At 36.9% G+C, this 19,910-nt stretch overlaps 5 protein-coding genes across 9 annotated transcripts in view; 3 read left to right on the top strand and 2 right to left on the bottom strand.

The window, feature by feature from the left end:
• On the top strand, positions 1 to 5,666 carry LOC108966505 (diamine acetyltransferase 2). 3 transcript variants are annotated; one of them, XM_018929436.1, is made up of 5 exons: positions 1 to 144; positions 4,246 to 4,328; positions 4,435 to 4,486; positions 4,573 to 4,660; positions 5,321 to 5,666. In XM_018929436.1, exons 2-5 carry the CDS (start codon positions 4,254 to 4,256, stop codon positions 5,625 to 5,627), a joined length of 522 nt encoding a protein of 173 aa, XP_018784981.1. In that variant the 5' UTR covers positions 1 to 144; positions 4,246 to 4,253; the 3' UTR covers positions 5,628 to 5,666. The 3 variants fall into 3 exon arrangements, with proteins under 3 accessions (XP_018784981.1, XP_018784980.1, XP_018784979.1); XM_018929435.1 differs by having other exon boundaries at positions 1 to 122; XM_018929434.1 differs by lacking the exon at positions 1 to 144 and having other exon boundaries at positions 4,109 to 4,328.
• Positions 5,667 to 6,133: 467 nt separating this feature from the next.
• LOC108966498 (trafficking protein particle complex subunit 10) lies at positions 6,134 to 11,337 on the bottom strand. The gene is made up of 7 exons (XM_018929428.1): positions 11,204 to 11,337; positions 10,923 to 11,146; positions 10,589 to 10,860; positions 8,752 to 10,522; positions 8,012 to 8,686; positions 7,593 to 7,938; positions 6,134 to 6,486 (listed from the first exon to the last, which is right to left on the bottom strand). The coding sequence occupies exons 1-7, from the start codon at positions 11,226 to 11,228 to the stop codon at positions 6,257 to 6,259; spliced, it is 3,543 nt and encodes a 1,180-aa protein (XP_018784973.1). The 5' UTR covers positions 11,229 to 11,337; the 3' UTR covers positions 6,134 to 6,256.
• Positions 11,338 to 11,684: 347 nt separating this feature from the next.
• On the top strand, positions 11,685 to 14,860 carry LOC108966496 (small G protein signaling modulator 3 homolog). Of its 2 annotated transcripts, none has more exons than XM_018929425.1 (4): positions 11,685 to 11,886; positions 11,980 to 12,505; positions 12,574 to 13,178; positions 13,241 to 14,860. In XM_018929425.1, the coding sequence occupies exons 1-4, from the start codon at positions 11,830 to 11,832 to the stop codon at positions 14,456 to 14,458; spliced, it is 2,406 nt and encodes an 801-aa protein (XP_018784970.1). In that variant the 5' UTR covers positions 11,685 to 11,829; the 3' UTR covers positions 14,459 to 14,860. The 2 variants fall into 2 exon arrangements, with proteins under 2 accessions (XP_018784970.1, XP_018784971.1); XM_018929426.1 differs by having other exon boundaries at positions 11,992 to 12,505.
• Positions 14,861 to 14,923: 63 nt separating this feature from the next.
• LOC108966497 (DNA-directed RNA polymerase II subunit RPB7) lies at positions 14,924 to 15,953 on the bottom strand. The gene is made up of 5 exons (XM_018929427.1): positions 15,811 to 15,953; positions 15,481 to 15,750; positions 15,369 to 15,419; positions 15,172 to 15,309; positions 14,924 to 15,117 (listed from the first exon to the last, which is right to left on the bottom strand). Exons 1-5 carry the CDS (start codon positions 15,820 to 15,822, stop codon positions 15,067 to 15,069), a joined length of 522 nt encoding a protein of 173 aa, XP_018784972.1. The 5' UTR covers positions 15,823 to 15,953; the 3' UTR covers positions 14,924 to 15,066.
• A 2,595-nt stretch (positions 15,954 to 18,548) lies between these two features.
• LOC108966516 (chymotrypsin-like protease CTRL-1) overlaps positions 18,549 to 19,910 on the top strand; it is a 4,482-nt gene continuing 3,120 nt past the window's right edge. The window contains exon 1 of one of the 2 annotated variants that reach the window (XM_018929458.1): positions 18,549 to 18,643. The gene's annotated coding sequence lies outside the window, so the exon portion shown is untranslated. The remainder of the gene's footprint in view (positions 18,644 to 19,910) is intronic. The other variant, XM_018929459.1, reaches the window with a different exon arrangement.

The following is a 19,910-nucleotide window of genomic DNA, read 5'->3' on the forward strand; positions in this document are numbered from 1 at the left end:
GTCGTAATAAGCGCAAAAGTTGATAAGAAGGCATCAAAACTCACACTGCAGCTACTGAATGCTGCCTGCTTAGCAGAATAAACTGAAAGAGTGCTCGATTGGATGGCAAGTGCAGCAACAAGGCAAGTACAAGTGTGGAAGAATGTAAGTGTAGGCTACAAGGAAACACTATATTAGGATGTAATGGTATGTTTCTATGGCAGGGAAATCAAAAAAGATATATGATACATTATACACATATATATTTTGTTAAATATATAATATATACGTATGTCTCTACTAAAACAGCCTGATACAACAGGTAAAGGAGCAAGTGTCTAGATTTATCCACTACATATCTGTCTATGCAACCTTGATAAGTCCAAAATACTTAGTCTCACCACGAGAGCGATAATAGAAGAGTGAATACCTATTAGATACGGACACCGACTATCTTTTTGGCGATATGAAACTTGGAATGTATTTTCTGGGCCAAAAAAATTTCGCCAGGGTACAAGCGCTGCTGACTGAGCTCGCGCGTGGTCCATAGATCTAGCGCCACAACGCTTTGTAGAGATTCCGCTTTGACCCGGCAAATCTGATATGGAAGTAGTTTGATACTCTGCTAATGAGGTCCTGCACATCTTGACCAGCTCAAGCTGTTCACTATGCCACTTCTACCTCTGCGAAAGGCAGGCACCTTGTCGTCGTGCAGGGGCATAGGCTGCAAGGCAATCACGACATTTTTCAATCAACATGCCACCACACCTGTGGGTTGTCAGTAGCCGCATCCGTGCAGCCACCAATAGCTGCCACCTCCTAATACAAGGTGTTATGTGCTCATTGGATTATTTGCAGCCAGGGAGTGAATTCGGTTGTATTTTTACGGAGTCTTTCCATCAGTTTGCTGAATTAGGAAGTAACGATGGCCTTACCGCGTAAACCCGACAGCTCACCACTTTGAGCCAAGGGTAGTAAGACAAAGACGACAGACAACAACCCAAAAGTAAACCAAGTTGTGATGAGGAATATGAGGAACGACAAAGGGCGACGATATGGACTATAACATCAGCACCGCCGCAGATAAGAGGTGTGCAGGAACTAAATGGAAGACACCGCGCAGATACCGAAGAAGCTCGCAGAAGCAGGAGAAAACAGACAAGAGCTGACCATTTGCCGACACCAGGCGGGCATGATGGCCCTCTAAAGAAGAGCATGAGCGGTGCTAATTTGAAGTGGTAGGTAGCAAAAAGGCAGTGCATTTGACTGCCCAAACCTAAACCGGAAGAGCGAGCAATTATACCAAGCTGGAAGGCTGGTAAGACTCCGTCTTCTTCGCAAAAAGAGGAGAAGACATTCCGCCCAAGGTGCACAGGCAAGCCGTACGAGTTTGCTCTCGGGCTACACTTCGAAGGACAGGCCTTCTTAACAATTCCCTGCCTAAGAATAAATACTACTGCCAGTATAAAGAGTCCACATTTCCCTAGGAGTATACATCTAGTCAGTTATGACATTCTGCTGAAGACCAGCTATAAAAGAACCGCGACAGCAACTTGTTGATTTTGTTAAAGAACGGAATTCTTTGCAATTTCTGATCTTTCAACAAAATCATTCATATAGGATGTACAAATACATGTATGTATATATGTATGTATGTACATAAGTGCATAAACGGAGCTAATAGTGAGCACGTCAACAACGGAGCAGTGAATTATAGAGATAAGGCAAGTACACTTTAACGGCATAAAATGGAAAATTATGTTATTTCTCAGTTATTTTTAATGTTTTGTACAAGTCATTGGCACATACGTATGAACACATACATAYATTCATATGTACATATGTATGTATATATAAATAAGAATAAATATGTATGTACATAAATGTATGTTTGAATGTCGCGCTTAAAACTCTTATTATTGACAGTGAGACATAAATGTTCTGCCATAAAAACAAAAGCAGAAAATAAGTTGGCTTGCTGGTGAAAAGGTCACTTATGTTTACTGACAGCCAACCAACGAGTATGCGGTGGATGCGATAAGCAACAAAATGTACTCAATGCCTACATAAAATATGTTATACATATACATATATACATATTTACATACATGTAAAACTTATATATTTATAACGTAACCCTATTACACCTCTGCCTGCGTCTTTGGTGGCAGCGATAAGAGAATGTGAATACTTACATATTTATTTCACTTTATTACTTTAAAAGATTTAATTTCCATTCCAAAAATCTGATTTATGCTGCCATAATGACTTAGTTAAAGTAACAAAACAGTATTCACAAAACATACACACACACTTCAACTGTGTGTGTGTGTGTGTGTGTGTGTGTGTGAATGTAATTGCATATTTAGATGAAGTGATACCGCACTTTGACGCGTAAGTTTTGAAAATTGTTCCAAAAGACCGAGTTCAAATCAAACAACCGTTTTTCAAAAGATGTACAATTTGAGATGTGATGAGAAATATGAGGAGATAAAAATCGCCGGTTTTTACGATGAGGAAAATTACTCAACAAAGAAGTTCCATTAAATATCTGGTGTCGAAACGTTCAGAATATTGAAAAAAGAGGCTTCCTTGATAATTTTTTGTCGCGACCAAGTGTTTTTGATTGGTACAAATTATTCAAAGAGGGTCGAGAACGCGTTAACGACCACATTCGGGACGGCCCTCAACATCAACTGATGATCAACACGTCAATAACACAGAAGAATTGGTCCTTAGGAATCTGCGATTAACAGTCAGAGATCTTAACGGCGTCGTTGGAATATCCGAAAGATCAGTGAGAATTTTGAGAGTTCATTTGGCCTTAAGAAAAGTGAAAGCACGATTGGTTTCGAAATCACTCAATTGTTTTCGTAAAACAGCGTCGCGTTAACATCTGTAAAACTATGCTTTCCGACTGCCGGGATGTCAGTAAATATTTATGGATTGATGCTTACGTACCGAAAATAGATGGACGATCGATCGAATATCGTGGCAGAAGTGAGCCGAAGCCGAAAAAACCTCATTAGCGCAGTTCAATAATGAGATTTCTTCGATTATCCAGATGTGGTACACTCCGAATTCCTTCCGGCCAGCCAAACTGTATTCGTAAAAAGTTTCCGGAACTCTTGGTCCGTTCATGAGTTTTTCACCAAATTTTCAACCAATATATTCGACTGATTTAGCTCCGTGTGACTTTTGGCTATTCAGCGAACTCTAACAAACTGTTTTAGTCAATTCAAGACAATAAACGTGAATTAAGAATTTTAAAATTATCCACAATGTCTTACTATTTAATGCTCTTAGTAGGATAATGTCCGCTCCCGTGACAGTCGAGTCTACGTAACCGGCCAAAGTTCGTCAAAACGGCAGCATTCCTCCAAAATATTGCAGGAATATTTCATGTAGCTACAATAGCAACTGTCATTGTGCGCCTTTTCCTGTTACGTCATACATATGAACCGTAAACAACAATAATTTTTTCACTCAAACATGTCCAATTTTGTACCTTCAACCAAAAGTCATCGAGTTTTGGTGGAAGTCTATGGGGAACATGCTCTAGATGAGTTCATGTGCCAAAAATAGTTTGGGTTATTTAAAAGTGGTGATTTTGTTTTGGAAGGCGGAAGGCGAAAGGCGTTCTGATCGACCAAGAAAGTTTGCAAACGGGGAACTGGATGTATTACTCTATGCTGATTGTTGTCAAACCAAAGAAGAGCTCACAGAGTCTTTCGGAGTCACGCAAGCAGCCATTGCAAAACGTTTAAAAGCAGAACAATTGAGTGTCATATGAATTGAAGTCAAGTGACATTGAAAGACAACTTTGTATGTCAGATATGCTGCTTGAACGCTACAAAAGATGTCGTTTTTCCATCAAATTGTGACTGGTGATGAGAAATGGACTCACATGAAAAGTTTTACTTTACTCGAGTTTTAGATCAGACCTTGCTCCTGCTGAATATCATTTGTTTCGACCAATGCAGTGCGACCTCACTGGAATACGGTTCTAAAAATGTATCAAAATTGGCTTTATTCAAATTGCCAGAGAGTTCGCAAAATTGTTATTCTTGAGTTAGACGTTTTTATTCTAATTTTTAAAATTACCGAAAAAAAAATTTTTTACATGGCAACCCATTCTAATGATAACATGTCAGTTTGCCTAATTTTCCTGATAAGCAAATCTTTAGAAAACAGCGAGTTGTGAAATTTGCTAAATAGAGCATTATTTTTAATCCCAAATTAATAACAGCAATTATTAATTAATAGAAAAAGCGATGGCGTGTAAACCAATATTCACCTTTAGACGTGCCAAAATTGACGATATCGGCGCTGTACGTGAAATGATACAGGTGAGTGCAAAAAGAATAATAACCAAACATATTTTTGATTATTTGATTCTAATATTGAATTAAATGTAGGCTTGGCAACTTAGTGATGTGTTTCTTTTACCTCTAGGAATTGGCTGATTTCGAAAAGATGAGCGATGGTCCGAAACTAACAGAGAAGGGTAAGTGTATTTAACTTACTTTTAAGCATGAACATAAGCATACATACATACATATTTACATTTGTAGTAAAATATTTTCTTTGCAGATTTAATACGCGACGCAGGACTCGACGCTGGACAGGAATTTTGTCATATATATGTGCTCGACCACCAAAGTGCAGAACAATCCACACCGTAAGTAATTTGCCGGTGAATAGATATTAAAATGTATGGTTTTTTTTGTTGTTGCAGCGTGTTCAAACCCAAGCTAGTCTTAATGGCAATGCTCGCAGCTAATTTTCTCATTAATGTTATGTAGCATTTATATACTACATACTTATGTATGACTGCATTTTCTACAAGCCAATAGCTATTGCAATCCGAAACCAATGTGAGCTCACCTCAAATAAATCACAAATTAGAATATACATACGTAGACACCGAAATATTTATGTATGTATGTATGTATTTATACACATGCTTACATTGTTTACACATAAGAATCCATCAGAAAGGTTGACATAGACAAATTCCCGATAACATAGGCCACCTTAAATATTTGCCATTAGACACCGATAGACTGAAACAAAATGTATCAATTTGAAAATCAAATCACCCACACATGCACGTGCGGACATATATRCATACATATGTACATAAAAGTTATGTATGTACATTTCTGCATACTTTTCTCCATTCACCTCTGTTTGTCTACTGATAAGTTCGGCACACATTTCAACCATTCTCAACAAATCACAATTTACTCACAACAATAGCAATCCAATTGGCAATACATATACTCTCAACATACATAGCTTATTCCTTAATTCTTGCTTTCTTATTCGCCCTTAACAGCGTCACCATCGGCTATAGTATTTGCTTCTACGCCTACTCAACATGGCAAGGGAAATCCTATTTTCTCGAAGACATTTACGTGCGTCCGGCATATCGTAAGCTGGGTGCCGGCGCTTATATGTTCAGTGCTGTTGCGGCAAAAGCGAAGGAATTTGGTTGTCAGCGTTTGGACTTTCATGTGCTTGGTTGGAATCCAGCGCGAAAGTTCTATAATCGTATGGGTGCCGAGGATTTGACCGAGAGTGAGGAGTGGCATTTTTATCGATTGCATCGTGAACAAATCGAGAAACTGTCCAATGAATTATAATATTTTTACAATAAAATAGGTTTTTTTAGAAAAAGTCAATATGCAACTTTTTTGCGTACTATTTTTTGAATATGAATTATTTATGCTAAAACTTAGACAAAACCATACACATATGTGCATACATATATATTTTTTGTGAAATGTAAGTGTGTATGTTTTATTAGTTATAATATAATATTAATTTGTAGAAGCCACGCTTCAATGAAATATAGAAAAATCCAAAAGGAAAGATCACGAAGAGGGCAAGGTAGCTACCATTAACATATGAGCCCAATCAAATATTTTAATTGTTTTAGAAACATGTCATCAAATTGGAAAGTGACAAACTTTCCACATTACAGTAAGAGTATGCAATTTCAGGACATCTGTAATTTTAGCAAAAAATTACAATAATGAAATGAGTCGTTAGCATTTCCTTACAAGTATATTCTATTGTTCTAAACAAACTCTTTTTTTTTAATTTTTTTTTTATTTATTTATTTTTTTTATTATTATTTTTTTTTTTGAATACGAACACTATTTTTTCCAAAATATTGCAACAATAATACTTTCACAGATTGCCTTTGAATAAAATAACTATAGTAATTGGTAGATAAATATTCATTCCTGTTTTCTTTTTCCATTTAAATCTATTGTTCACCATTGCTGCTGGCTATAACGTGTATCTGCATGCTTTTGGTGCTATTGTATACTTGTCCTTGCGGAAATGGGGTCACCTTGGACTGTGTGTCAGTTTTGTTTTTGCCACCGGCTGTATAACGTGACAAGCGTATATTTGGCATGGGTAGGAAACCCGTACTCAATGGCATCACATCCAAGGAAATCGAGTGACTATTCACATCTTTCATTGAAACGACACCTGTAACAGTAAAAAAAATGCATATAAGCAAGTTATATTTTATAAGGGTGTCAATGAAAATTAAAAATCGAATATATGTATTTTCTATATAAAACTAGAATTTTTTATATAAAACGAAAAGGTTACTCACCGCATACTTTTCGTAAAAGTTAAATTAAAATAAGGAAAAGTTGTTACTATACATGAAGAATATAAAAACCTTAATGTGTCACATACATATATACAGATATAGGCAAAGTAAAGAATTCGTTGACTTATCCGATTGCGATAAACGGATTTAGGCAAAAGCATGAAATAAATGTTTACTTCGGTTGCAATTAATCCAAAATACCCTCACAAATAAATAGTTGTCATACAAAAACTTTATTTTGATCATTCAGTTTGTATGGCAGCTTTATGCTATAATGGTCCGATCGGAACAATTTATTCGGAGTTGGTACGGTTGGCTTGGACAATAACTTATGCCAAATTTCGTGAAGATATCTCAACAAATAAAAAAAATTTTCCATACAAAAATTTAATTTTGAGCGTTCAGTTTGTATGGTAGCTATATGCTATAGTGATCCGATCAAAAAAGTTTCTTCAGATATTGTAGCGTTATACTGGATAATAATTTATATAAAATTTCGTGAAAATATCTTAACTAATAAAAAAACTTTCCATACAAGAATTTAATTTTGAGCGTTCTGTTTGTATGGCAGTTATATGCTATAGTGGTGCGATATCGGCGGTTTCGACAAATAAGCAACTTTATGGGAAGAAAAGTAAGTCTGCAAAATTTCAGCGCGATATCTCAAAAATTTAGCGACTCGCATATATACAGACAGACAGAAGGACTTGAACAAATCGACTCGGCTCGTCAAACTAATTMTTTATACGAGTATATATATTTAATAAGGACTCCAATTTTGCCTTCAACTTATTAAAAACATGATTGCAAACTAAACATACCCTTTCAAGGTATAAAACGATGATTTTCGAAATCGGATGGAATTCTCTTTATAATATAAACAAATTATGTTTTACTCCGAACAAATTCCTTCACTTTTGCCATTTCAAATAAAATCTAAAAATAAAACGTAGTATATATAAAAAATATGACAAACCTGCGGAGCGCCCACAAACTGCCCATAAATTCTGATCACTCAGCACCTCGTACATAAGATCCACGTAGGGATTTTCATGCACCTTGGTAATTTTCAAATTCAAATTACACACTGAGCGTAAACGACACAGCTCGTTCGGCTCAAGTTGCGTCTGCACCTTGAAAAGTGTTGTATAATCCACCAAATCGAAAGCGCAGCCGTAGTTGCGTAACAATTGTGGATTTTCCACGGTTGAGTATTTTGTTATAAAGTGCACCTTGATGACCGCAGGCAATTCTATCTCCGTCTTTAAAGGCTCCACTTGAATTTCATAAAGATAAGAAACCGTCAGACCTTTATATATTTGCTACATAAAAAAGAAGAAGGTATTAATTTCAACTAGTAAAATTAGGTATGTATAACACAAGTAAGATGCATACAACACATGATTGCGTTGGTGGATTCAGATCCATTAAACGCACGCCCGCCACATCACATTTCACCTTGGCCTCGGTTAGGTATAAATTCGCCTCCAGRCCCTTCATGACGACATGCAAAAACTTTTGCGTGCCACATGTATGCAGTCGGCATTGAGCCTCAAGSGCCGGTTGAAAATCWATCGCAATCTGCAGCTCATTGCGTGACCAGGGGCATGTCAGTGTGATGTAATGCTCCAAATGTTTCGATATTTTGCGGCCTGGCAAATCGGTTAGCACTTCCAAAGGGATTTCACGTTCCTCAAAAGACTTGAAATTGTGCAAAGACACTTGCAGCACACTGCTAAATGTAGAATCATCTTGTACAACARTGTTAGATGTTGTGTCTGTGGTGTTTTCTTGAAGAACATCGTCCTTATCACTAAGTGRCTGGCTGTTTTCCTTKGAACGCGCCATGCGTATGCGCAAATTTTTTGAGCATTTCAGTGTTATTTTGGCATCAGCTGGAAAAATGAAACTGCCGCCTGAAACAGTTAGGCGTACCGGCTGCTCAATGCCRGCAATTAAATTCTTGAAGTTCAGCACTGCCTCAGCCGGTTTGGTAGTGATCACAAATGGTGGTACTCTGAAAGGCAAATGCTCGGAGAAGAATTCCARTTCAGATATAGAAATGCGCATCTAAAACAAAGACAAAAAGGCATTACATCATCACTATACTACAATGGATTTCATAATTAGCACACCTGTTTGAAATCCCATGTGCCCACACGCGTCGCTTTCGATTTCAGTTCGATTATATTAGTGCCCGGTTGTATAGCGATGTTCTCCACAACTACGAAATTTGTAAAATCCGACTGGACACTGGGCGAAAGCTTGCGTTTGGTGCTACTTGTGCGACGCACCGGTTGTTTGACTTTGGGCAGGGCACATGCTACCGATGCGCAATCCAGCGTTTTATTCTCTTTGTAGTCTAAACGAAGTGACATTTTCAAACGCGACTCTTTGAGTGGCGATGCCGTTGGTGCTTTAGTAAGCTTTCCATCTTTCGTGGCACTAACCACTAACCTTGATGGTGGGGTTGTGACATCACCAGTCAGTGRCGCGACATGCATCTCGTAGGATAATTGTATGCTTTCAGCGACTACTTCACGCGGATACAAGCTCTCCAATTTTAACTGCACTAACACTATGTCATCCTGTATTATGGGTTCTGCATTGAGCACATTTATATCACAAATGCGAAAATGATCCTCGAGCACGCAGTAATTGGCATTCTCCATTGAAGGTTGTGCAGATAAAGTGGTAGTCATTGTCTTCACCGATTTGAGAAACTCATCGAAATAAAATGAGCGTACCAGCATTTCCAACTCTTGGCAACAAGAAATCGAACTACACGTTTTCGTATAGGCCAACGAATCCCCCATTTTGCGGTAGCAGTTAGCTAGTTCCAACAATGTTTGGGAGCTTAATGTATGCCAATTTTCAGCCTTTAATTCGCGCAATAAATCGGTAAAGAAACCAACAGCCTTGTGTGGCTCATTGAGTGCACAATAAAAATTACCCAAGTCCAAACCCACTAGACGCGCTGAACGAGTTCGTGAAACGTGTTTGTATGTGCTAATAGCCAATTCGGCCAATTCTAGATAAAGTTTTTCAAATGCTTGATTAGATCCTAAAGCTTCCTTCAGTTGATCTGTTGCCGATTTCTTAGGTCGACGATTAGGTGAGCGGTCGCGTCTTTGCTCTGAGATCTGCGGTGTGGGATTCAAAAACTGCGACTGTTCTAGCGGTGAGTCACCAATGCCCGCTGAYAACTGTACGACGATGTGCAACTGTTCGGACGTKGGCGTAAAGCCGGGGAGTAGACCACACAATTTTCCCAATTCGTATAATTTATCCTTTGCTAGATTCCAGATGGGAGCGCAATGTTGAAAACAGATAACTTCATTCGGTTCCATGGCCTGCTCACATGTTTGCAGCACTTCCAAAGCACAAACGAATTCCCAGCATGACAGAGCACCCTCCGGAGTATCTAATTTAACAAGTTCTATTTCACGTAAAGTAGAAAATAAGAAATTTAACAGTCTTCTAGCAATTTCGGGTGTTTGATTGTTTTGCTGCAAAAGATGCGCTTGACGCTCAAACAGATAATTGCGAAATTCCAAGATGGATACGGGACTGTCTTTAATTTTTTTGCGTATTTCAAATTTATCTCGTCGATTTAAACAGATACCATGAAAAGAGCATAATGGTTGCTTGAAGTATTCCAACCATTTTTGTTTTTCGCCAAAACCCGAGTTAGTTATAAATTGTGAAAAAATGGCGTCCAACTCGTCATATTGTATAAGTGCTTCGGTGTGTAATTCAAGTTTCTCAAATACAAGTGCTAAGTCTTCTTGCATAAAGAAATATTGGCGAAAGTCCCAGCCTTCATGATTTCGTTTTTCTCGTCTACTACGTATGAGTTCCTCATATTTAGCAATATTGCGATTATAACTAGCGAGCATTAAAAACCTATATATAGACACATGTGCTGAGATAATTGTAAGATAATTTATAATATATAAAAAAATCACTAACCTGATGCGTTGGACTAAACAACGGAAAGATTCGGCAGATTTTTGTTCAAATTTCGCAGGGTTTAGCACCGAGATACAACGATCGTCATTCTTCGTAGCAAAATCTTGTCGTATTTTATCCAACACTGTCGTACGTGGTAATATGTTTTTAGCTTTGCGTACATCCAGGGTCTCCACTAATAATATCATCCAATCAGAAATACCAAATGCTGTCAACTGCTTTAACCAATTTTTAATTGCATCATGCGCGTTTGCCTTATAAGTATCCAAATCCTGTAATATTAAATGGATTTTATATAACTGCAAAAGTTATCGACTCATTTGTTTCAACATACATTGCACTCCGTAACGAATATATGTAAAATTGGGTGCTCCAGTATACTCCATTCTCCTTTCTTATACTTTTCCAACACGCTTATGTTGAAAGGTTGTGCTTGCGCTTCTAAACGCACTTGCTTGGTGGGGCGATGAAATGTGCGTCTCCATTCGCAGGTATCTAGTGGAATAGCGTTAAGAATTTGTGCTTCCAAAGAACGAAATAATGGCCCAGCTCCCGAATCTTTAAAAAGAAAAGTTTGATCTTTAAAAACCAAAGTTATTACATTTACCAACTTACATGTAATTATTGGTTTCACATTCATATTTATGCACACTTTTATTCTATAATCGAGTACAAAATCTATCAATTAAAAAGTTTTGTCAACCCATTCAAATTTATTTGTAAACGCAGACAAAAATTTCTCTTTTGCTATCAGCTGTGTTTGACAATAGATAAACAAATAAACAGAGAGCGAGAGTAAAAATATACCAGCCTTTGTATGAATTACCCAGTTAGGAAACAACGGGATATTTCGTGATCTGTTGTTAAAAAAGTTCATTTGAATGAAATTAAACAAAATATGTTTATTTCTTTTCAATTGCTAGTAGAAATGCAAATAAGTTTAGACCTAAATAAGCTGTTAACKATAATTCTCTTTGAATTCGTGAGAAAATTGTAAAGCCCACAAAAGGGTTGTTATTTCGATCCCAAATTATTATATACAAAAGGCTATTTGCCAACACTGTTCGCCATTTAATCCCATGTCAACAAAGGCACCCACAAGTGTCAAAAACTCTGTCCTATTATTATCGAGAAAAGTGAAAACATTATTTTTGCAAAATATTTATCAATAATTAATAAAAGTGTAGGAAAAATCTAACTTATAAAATATTAGCGCCAGCACGAGGCACTAATTAAAAACTATGGAAAGTTTTTTCGGCCGAGGACATGATGGTTATGTTGGACGCGAAGAACATATTGTAAGCAATTTTCAGCACTCCCCTCACATATTCAACACTGCTTATCATATCTATCTATCTTTTTATCTTAAAAATAAAATGAATCGTAATCAGAAAAAGTTGCAGACAAACTGTTCGGAAGATGACAATTTGGATGAACTGCCACCAATGATGGAAGAACTATGTGTGGTGGATGGCTTACGACCAAGTCCCGGAGGTCCGTTCTCTGCACTGACGCCATCAATGTGGCCGCAAGAGATTCTTGCGAAACTGGGTCAACCCGAGGCAGAGCCAACTGGTCCGAACGATCAACCAGATTATCGTTTTGACGAATTTGGTTTTCGTGTGGAAGAGGAGGACGGTCCAGAACAAAGTTCAAACAAACTGCTTTCCCAACCATTCGTGGAAGATGCTCAACAACGTTTACAATGGATTGCTCACTTAGAGTTTTCACACAATAAAGAGGCTACTGAACTAACTTGGGAAAATGTAGATGTTATGCTTCCACGCACTGAAAAATTGCGTAGTATGGTGCGTGAGGGTATACCACACTCATTACGAGCGCAAATGTGGATGCGATTATCTGGCGCATTGGCCAAAAAGCAGAAAAGCGAAACAAGTTATCACGATATTGTTAAAGGTGACAAATTTCAGAATTATTATTAATTTTTTTTTTTTTTTGGATTATTTAACGTTCTATATATTTAGCCTCAGGGAATGATCAACTTATGACCTCAAAACAAATTGAAAAAGATCTCTTGCGTATATTACCAACAAACGCGTGCTTCAGCAATCCGCATGGCACAGGAATACCACGTCTGCGCCGGATACTACGCGGCATTGCTTGGCTCTTTCCAGATATCGGTTATTGTCAAGGTACTGGTGTAATAGCCGCTTGCTTGCTGCTTTTCATGGAGGAAGAAAATGCTTTCTGGATGATGGCGACTATAGTAGAAGATTTGTTACCCGCTTCATACTATTCCTCAACATTATTGGGCATACAAGCTGATCAACGTGTCATGCAAACTTTGATTGCTAATTATCTGACATCGGTTGATGAAACACTGAAGAAACATGACATCGAGTTATCGCTTATAACATTACATTGGTTTCTGACATTATTCGCCAATGTAGTACATATGAAGATATTGGTGCGCATTTGGGATTGGTTTTTTTATGATGGCAGCATTGTTCTCTTCCAACTCACATTGGGTATGCTGAAGCTGAAAGAAAATGATTTGCAAAATCTAGAGAACTCGGCTCAGATATTCAATTCATTATCTGACATACCAGGCGAAGTGGATGACGTTCAGGTTTGTTTRGCCACGTTTCAAAGTAAGCTTAAARTTTTAAAATCTAAACTTACGTATTGTAGATACTTTTCCATCAAGCCCTTGAAGTGGGTGGCTCTTTAAGTCAAACTGTCATTGACACTCATCGCCGACGGCATCTTGCCTATCTAATGGCAGATCAAGGTGGACTTGTTGGTAATCCTGAGGCGGTGCCGAATCTACCCAAACAACATTTAGCTCGCCGACAAGTGCGAAAAAGCAAATCTATCTTAGAAACGCTCCTCTTTCGTGGTGAGCCAGACTCTGTAGAACTGAAAAATAARAATATACGACAGACCGAAATTCTGGTAGACTTACGTGAGGCAATATTGAAAGTAGCGCGCCACTTTATTACCATTGAGCCAAAATTGGCCGCACACATACAATTRACAGCGAATTATAGTACAGATTCGCATGCAAAGGATCATGAAAATTTCATTAATGTGGCGCGTCGACGGAAAAGAAGAGCGAAGGCGTTACACGATTTCGAACGACATGATGATGACGAGCTGGGCTTCCGTAAAAACGACATCATCACAATAATTAGTCAAAAAGATGAACACTGTTGGGTGGGTGAACTAAATGGACTGCGCGGCTGGTTCCCTGCCAAATTCGTTGAGTTGCTAGACGAGCGCAGTAAGCTATACACTTCAGCTGGCGACGATGCGATTTCCGAAACCGTAACAGATTTGGTGCGCGGTACATTGGCGCCATCGATTAAAGCTTTTCTCGAACACGGCATGAAGAGACCCTCATTTCTGGGTGGTCCAATACATCCATGGCTTTTCATTGAAGAGGCAGCCACTCGTGAAGTTGAGAAAGATTTCGAATCGGTTTACAGCCGTCTAGTGCTATGTAAGACGTATCGCTTGGATGAAGATGGCAAAGTATTGACACCGGAAGAGCTTCTGTTTCGCTGCGTGCAGGCAGTTAATCAATCACACGATGAGGCGCATGCACAAATGGATGTCAAGTTACGCTCACTTATATGCCTTGGACTGAATGAACAGGTGCTACATTTGTGGCTGGAAGTGTTGTGTTCGTGTCAGGAAGTTGTACAGAAGTGGTATTATCCCTGGAGTTATATTGATTCGCCCGGCTGGGTGCAAATCAAATGTGAACTTCGAATACTCTCACAATTTGCTTTCAATTTGAATCCAGACTGGGAATTACCGCCGAAAAGGGGCAAAGARTCACAACCACTGAAAGATGGTGTCCGTGACATGCTTGTAAAGCACCATTTATTCTCGTGGGATTTGTGAGCCTTATAATAGCAACTACAGAATGAAATCTAATGCATTTGTATATGAATCTAATTTCTTTTAGTAAAATTTAGGCGTTATAGTAAGTTTTTGTTAAGTTTTAAAGTTGCGAAAAAGTAATGGAAGTGCACATTCCCTTTTAAATATCGATGTACTTAAAATAGCGTATTTCGTAACTTAGTCTGCTTTCAATGACGCTACTTATAATATTGTGACTCTCGAAAATTGTAACAAACATTTCTTAGTCAGTTTGAAATAATAGTAYAGTTATAGTATTTACTATATATTTACTCTACATGTATGTTATATAATTCCTTTAAAGAACAAGTGTATTACTCAATTTTACTCTATTAAGGCGCCAATTTATACGTATCTCCTAAATTGCAGTTAAATTCAAATTATTTTAGAAATTCATAATTAACTTAAACTATACATGTTGTATATTAAAAAAAAATCGCAATATTTAAATATAATATAAATATGTATTTAAACAGCGTTTTTACTTTTTAAATTCAATTAATTTTACATGTATTTCGTACATATAAATRCATAAGCATTTGTTCACTATAGTATTTGTGGTCAGACTACAAAAGAAATAAACAAARAAATTAACTGCACACTAAACCTAAGTAATCGTCCATAAGCGTACCGATCGCGAACTGTAAACAAACTACTATTAAAATTTATTTTATCATTATGCAATTGGTACTTACAATGCCAGTCGCATCCACGCGTGTACCAACAATCTTGAGACGTATTTTATCCTCACCCGAAATTACCACATCTTCATCTTTTGATTTGTAGCATGGTGGATTGCCGTTCGGACAGAATTGCATATCAGCTGGGATGGACTGCAATAGAAGAGCCGATAAATTATCCACTATCTAATAAAAACGTATTTAACACTTACRTGGTGTGATATGAAGCAAGAGAGTGGTCCAATTTCCGCGAACATGCCAACCTGCATAAAACCAAAACACCTAATTAGATATTGAGCACAATTTTTGTTTAAATAAAATTACTTTGTTTATTTGTTTCACCACGGCATCTAATACCTCGCCTTTGAACGGCCGAAAAACGATTGCTTTGTATTTCACAGGATATACCACAAATCCCTGACCTGGCTGTATTACGCCGGAGCCGATTTGATCGATTGTGGTCACAGCTATCACGAAACCATACTTTCCTGTGCACGTACCTTCTACTTCGGTATAAAGTTTTTGCTTTACAGTCTCCAGCAACTGTGGCCCGAAATAACGCGGATGCAAGAGAATCTCATGTTCCAATGAGATCTAGAAAATAAAAATAAAACATTTAATTAACAGCAATAATAAMATCATGCAGTAACTTACATGGTAAAACATTATAAAATTCCAGATTTTACTTATATTTTTTTATGATTAGTACTTTAGTTTAATTAAAATGTTTTGCTAAAAGTTAATATGCCGCAAAAYTGTTTATCTTAGCAGAAAATTGTAAATAGCGGTGGCATGAATTTCGCCTCAGTGAAATGTCAAAAGTGACAGTTGAATTACGCTTGCTAACAGTGTTGCATTTCCATATAAGCGGAAATGAATTTATAGAAAAAAATTTTAGTACTGTCTAAATAAATTATATTATTATAAATGTGACCACAGACAGTAACAGTTTAGMTCGGCATTAAGAAATTCTGAAGCATGCGCTGGGTACGTATGTATGTATTTTAAACATATTTTATGTGTTTAACTACTAACCCATCAATAGCTTAATGTGGCGGCACAAAATAGCAATAAATACTGTTACTGTTGTATATTTATATTAAATTGATGATGGCATAATAATTTTGAGGCCACAACACTGTYGTGTCTTAGCGGACTTGAGCGAATATTACAATCATACAATAAATGTTATTCATAGCTGTCTTGAAATAAAAATTAACAAATTTAATTTAAAACTTTTCGAGAACAAGAACAATAAAAAAAATGTTTTTTTGTTTGGTTTAGCTGTAACAACACCAACTGAGCAGAAAAAAACAGCTGCGAATTTATTTTAAAAGTAGCCTTACAAGTAAACCAATAAATATTGTGCGCTTGTCAAATCTCTAATATAAAGTAGTAGCTTTTGTTCCAACCAATTCAAAAACAAATATATTCAACTTTTTTCAACACAAATAAAATTGCCGTGGACCGATATTTGCAAACATGTGTGTGTAATTATAAATAAATGTATGTAAATGCAGTAAGAACTTGAATAAATTGAGAAGGAGTAAAAACAAGAATATTTTGAAACGAAATCAGGAAAGTCGTTAATGGGATTTAAACTGGAGCTGACAAATTATAAGCTAAATCAGAATGTATTCACACTGTGCAACTATTTTAAAATAAATTAATCTGCTCAGCTCTGCCGCCGTAGGTGTTGKTACAAGTTCAGACGCCTATAAAAATTAAAGATTGAAACATTAGAACACCTGCTAATATACTGTATAACAGTCTGCAGACGCAGGTTGAAGGCTCTTGTATCCATGTTTCTAAATGGTGATCATATTGCTTCGCTAGCATCTGGCAGTATATTGGACTTTATCAATATGCTTGGGCTAGATGAGCCTTCCGCGGTACATTTCTCGTCTATCAATCTAATCTAATCTGCCATTTGTATTGACGACAAATTTGTGTGGAGTATTCGACAGGCCAAGTGCTCCAACTTTTTCCACTAACTGTACTTCAAGAACTAAACTACCAGAAGGCTATCAAACCAGGAATATTGCTTTCAAGCCACTGTGGGTGGTCTTTTCCTTGGATGTGGGAACTGAATTTTGCTGTAAGATCTAAAGTTTCCCATTGAAAAGAGTATTGCTTTAGTATTCTCTCAATTTTAATCCTTTGTTTTTTTTTTTTTTTAGAGAATTGAAGGTGTATAACGCTTTCCCAAGAAACTCGGCACCAAATTTTTACAGCAGCTGGATGGCGACTCACTTTTTAACGTTTTCGAAAAACTTTTTTTTTTAATCTTATAGTCGATTTTAACGGTTTGCTTATAAAAAACTTCTTCTATAGTAAAATTCTTTCCATCCTTTAAGATAATACTTCCTTGTCCTTTTAAAACCTCCTCCAACAGTTTCAAAGCCATTGACGGCTTATCCCTGAAGAAACCGTTTGCATCTGTTTAGCCTAATTTGCTTTAAGCGCATTGTGAGACGATGTCCTATTAATATTCACCGATCCAAACGGGGTTAGATCGCCGAAAGGACAGCCCATGGTCGGATGAAATCCGAGTCAATTCCGGTACGTAGAACCGGCTGTCGTGGGAATTGATTTCCCGTTAGATGACATCGACGACAACACTGATAACCCTCACCATCCCAACGGGGACTGATAATCGTTACAACAACAACAACAACAACGATGTCCTATTGACCGCCGGCAAACTGTCATATGAAGATCAACTCGAAGAAGTCTTGACATTGAACTGGTCAGTATAACCATTTCCCTTGATTAAATTTTCTGCTTTTTCGGAAGATGTGAGGGCGACCATCTATCTCTGTGTTATCAACTGCAGCAACCAAAGGTCCCTTTTGACCGACCCTGTCGAAACAGCACGTTACCTGGGCCTACCATTGAATGACGTTGACAACTTATTTAACTCTTATTGCTGTAGGGTTTAATTCACCGTCTTGGAAATATCAAAAATCCATCTAAACTTTTAAAGCAAATCCACGTTTGAGATTTTTTAATAGTAACACAGTGTGAGAAATTGATTTTAATCACCAAATACTGGGTGCTCGTTAAATATTAAGCTACAAACGTTGTAAAGCTTTAAAACTGCCTGCCAATAATCACAAAAAAAAACGATTAACATGAATATATCACCCTTTTAAATGTATACCGATTCAAGTTCAAGAAACACGTTTTAAATTCTACTCATTAGAGCGAATTGAGATAATACGAATACGAATTGCAAGTAGCCTGYCACTGAGATTATAGTAAACATGTTTCAATATACACGCGCATATATATGTATATATGTATGTACATATACGGACAAATAGATGAGGCTTTGATTTTTAAACTTCCGAAATGTACGCAAAGTATTGAAATCAGTTTGATTTTAGCCGCTGAACCGTTGAGTGTGCCGCCCAGTGTCTGTTAAGAAAAGTTATTATTTTCATATTAAATACTAAGTATATACTAATACAATATACTAATACAGGTATGCCGTAATTTGTGTAACAATTAATAAAAGTAATATCAGATAATTTATTAGTAATACAAAAGTAATATTACCGCTATTATTTAAAAAAAAAGTGTTGAAAATTTGTCAAAAATGCAAAGGCTTAAAATTTGCTGAATGTTTGTCGAAAACAGTTACTACAGCTAATTTTTGAAGTAATTGTATTTATTTTGCGCTTGCTTATCTATGTTGTGAGCTAAAGAAATGAAATAATTTACTTTTATTGCCTATGCAAGTTATATACTATTAACAGTTATTAGGGGAAAACCACCTATTCCGATGACATTGATAAATCACTTGTTCACCCGCACACAATGAAGATGCATACTACATACACACACACGCACACATATGTATAGTATGTGCAAATAGCAAGATTTTGCAATTAAAATTGAATATAAGCTTAAGATGCGTTTGTGAGAAACTTCATTCTAGACACTTTCGATACGGCATTTGCTCTCATCTTGTTTACAAGTTTTGGCGCTAATATGTGCTGATATACATATACATATATATATACATATGATGATTAAGGTACTTGCAAATATGAGCACGTCTTCAGGCTAACGAATGCGTCAGCGAAATTTGGGTTTTTTGCGGTTTTTTGTAGGTTTTTTGTCTTTAATTCAATGAATTCGATTATGGAACAATTATTTTGGCATATCAAGTCGTCTCAGTTGGTTGAATCTTTAATCAGTCAAGGTTTAAGCACTTGAAATCTTCATTCAAGAAAATATTTGTTTGTTTCGAGGACAATTTATTCTGTTTGGTCTATTAAATTAGAAACACATGTTTATTTGTATATATGTATGTAGGTATTTATATTAAACAACTTGGGTCATTTGTTTTTACTGATAACCCCAAAGTGGGCTGAAAGTAATTATTTACAAAGACTCTATCTGCTTAGTTTATAATTGTATTATACGAGGTGTGTTCAAAAGACAACGGACATTTTCTTTTGTGTGGCAGCTTTATGCTGTAGTTTTCCAATATCGACAGTTTCGATAAAAGTGCCCATACACGACACACAAGTGCGTTCGATCGGTACGTGTGCGCATGCGGTTTACTCGTGTATGGGGTTGTGCGCGTACCGAGCATTGCAAGTGTTAAGGGAGCCTGCTTTAGAGGCTTTAAAACTTCTTTCTTTTTTTGTTTTTGAGGTTTTTTTTGTGGGGGTTGGGGGTAAAAAAATAATTGATTCTTTCTTTGATGTTCTGCTTTTGGGAAGCAATTGCCCGATGCATCT

Source organism: Bactrocera latifrons, unplaced genomic scaffold (genome assembly GCF_001853355.1).
Source record: "Bactrocera latifrons isolate USDA-ARS-PBARC rearing strain unplaced genomic scaffold, ASM185335v1 scaffold_162, whole genome shotgun sequence".
Classification (NCBI taxonomy): Eukaryota; Metazoa; Arthropoda; class Insecta; order Diptera; family Tephritidae; genus Bactrocera; species Bactrocera latifrons.

What these genes read in the sequence shown, in the direction of transcription:
- LOC108966505 (XM_018929436.1), top strand. Translation starts at nt 4,254, where the DNA reads ATGGCGTGTAAACCAATATTCACCTTTAGACGTGCCAAAATTGACGAT. An exon ending in TCCGAAACTAACAGAGAAGG is followed by an intron (nt 4,487 to 4,572) that starts GTAAGTGTATTT and finishes TTTTCTTTGCAG; the next exon opens with ATTTAATACGCGACGCAGGA. An exon ending in AGTGCAGAACAATCCACACC is followed by an intron (nt 4,661 to 5,320) that starts GTAAGTAATTTG and finishes CGCCCTTAACAG; the next exon opens with CGTCACCATCGGCTATAGTA.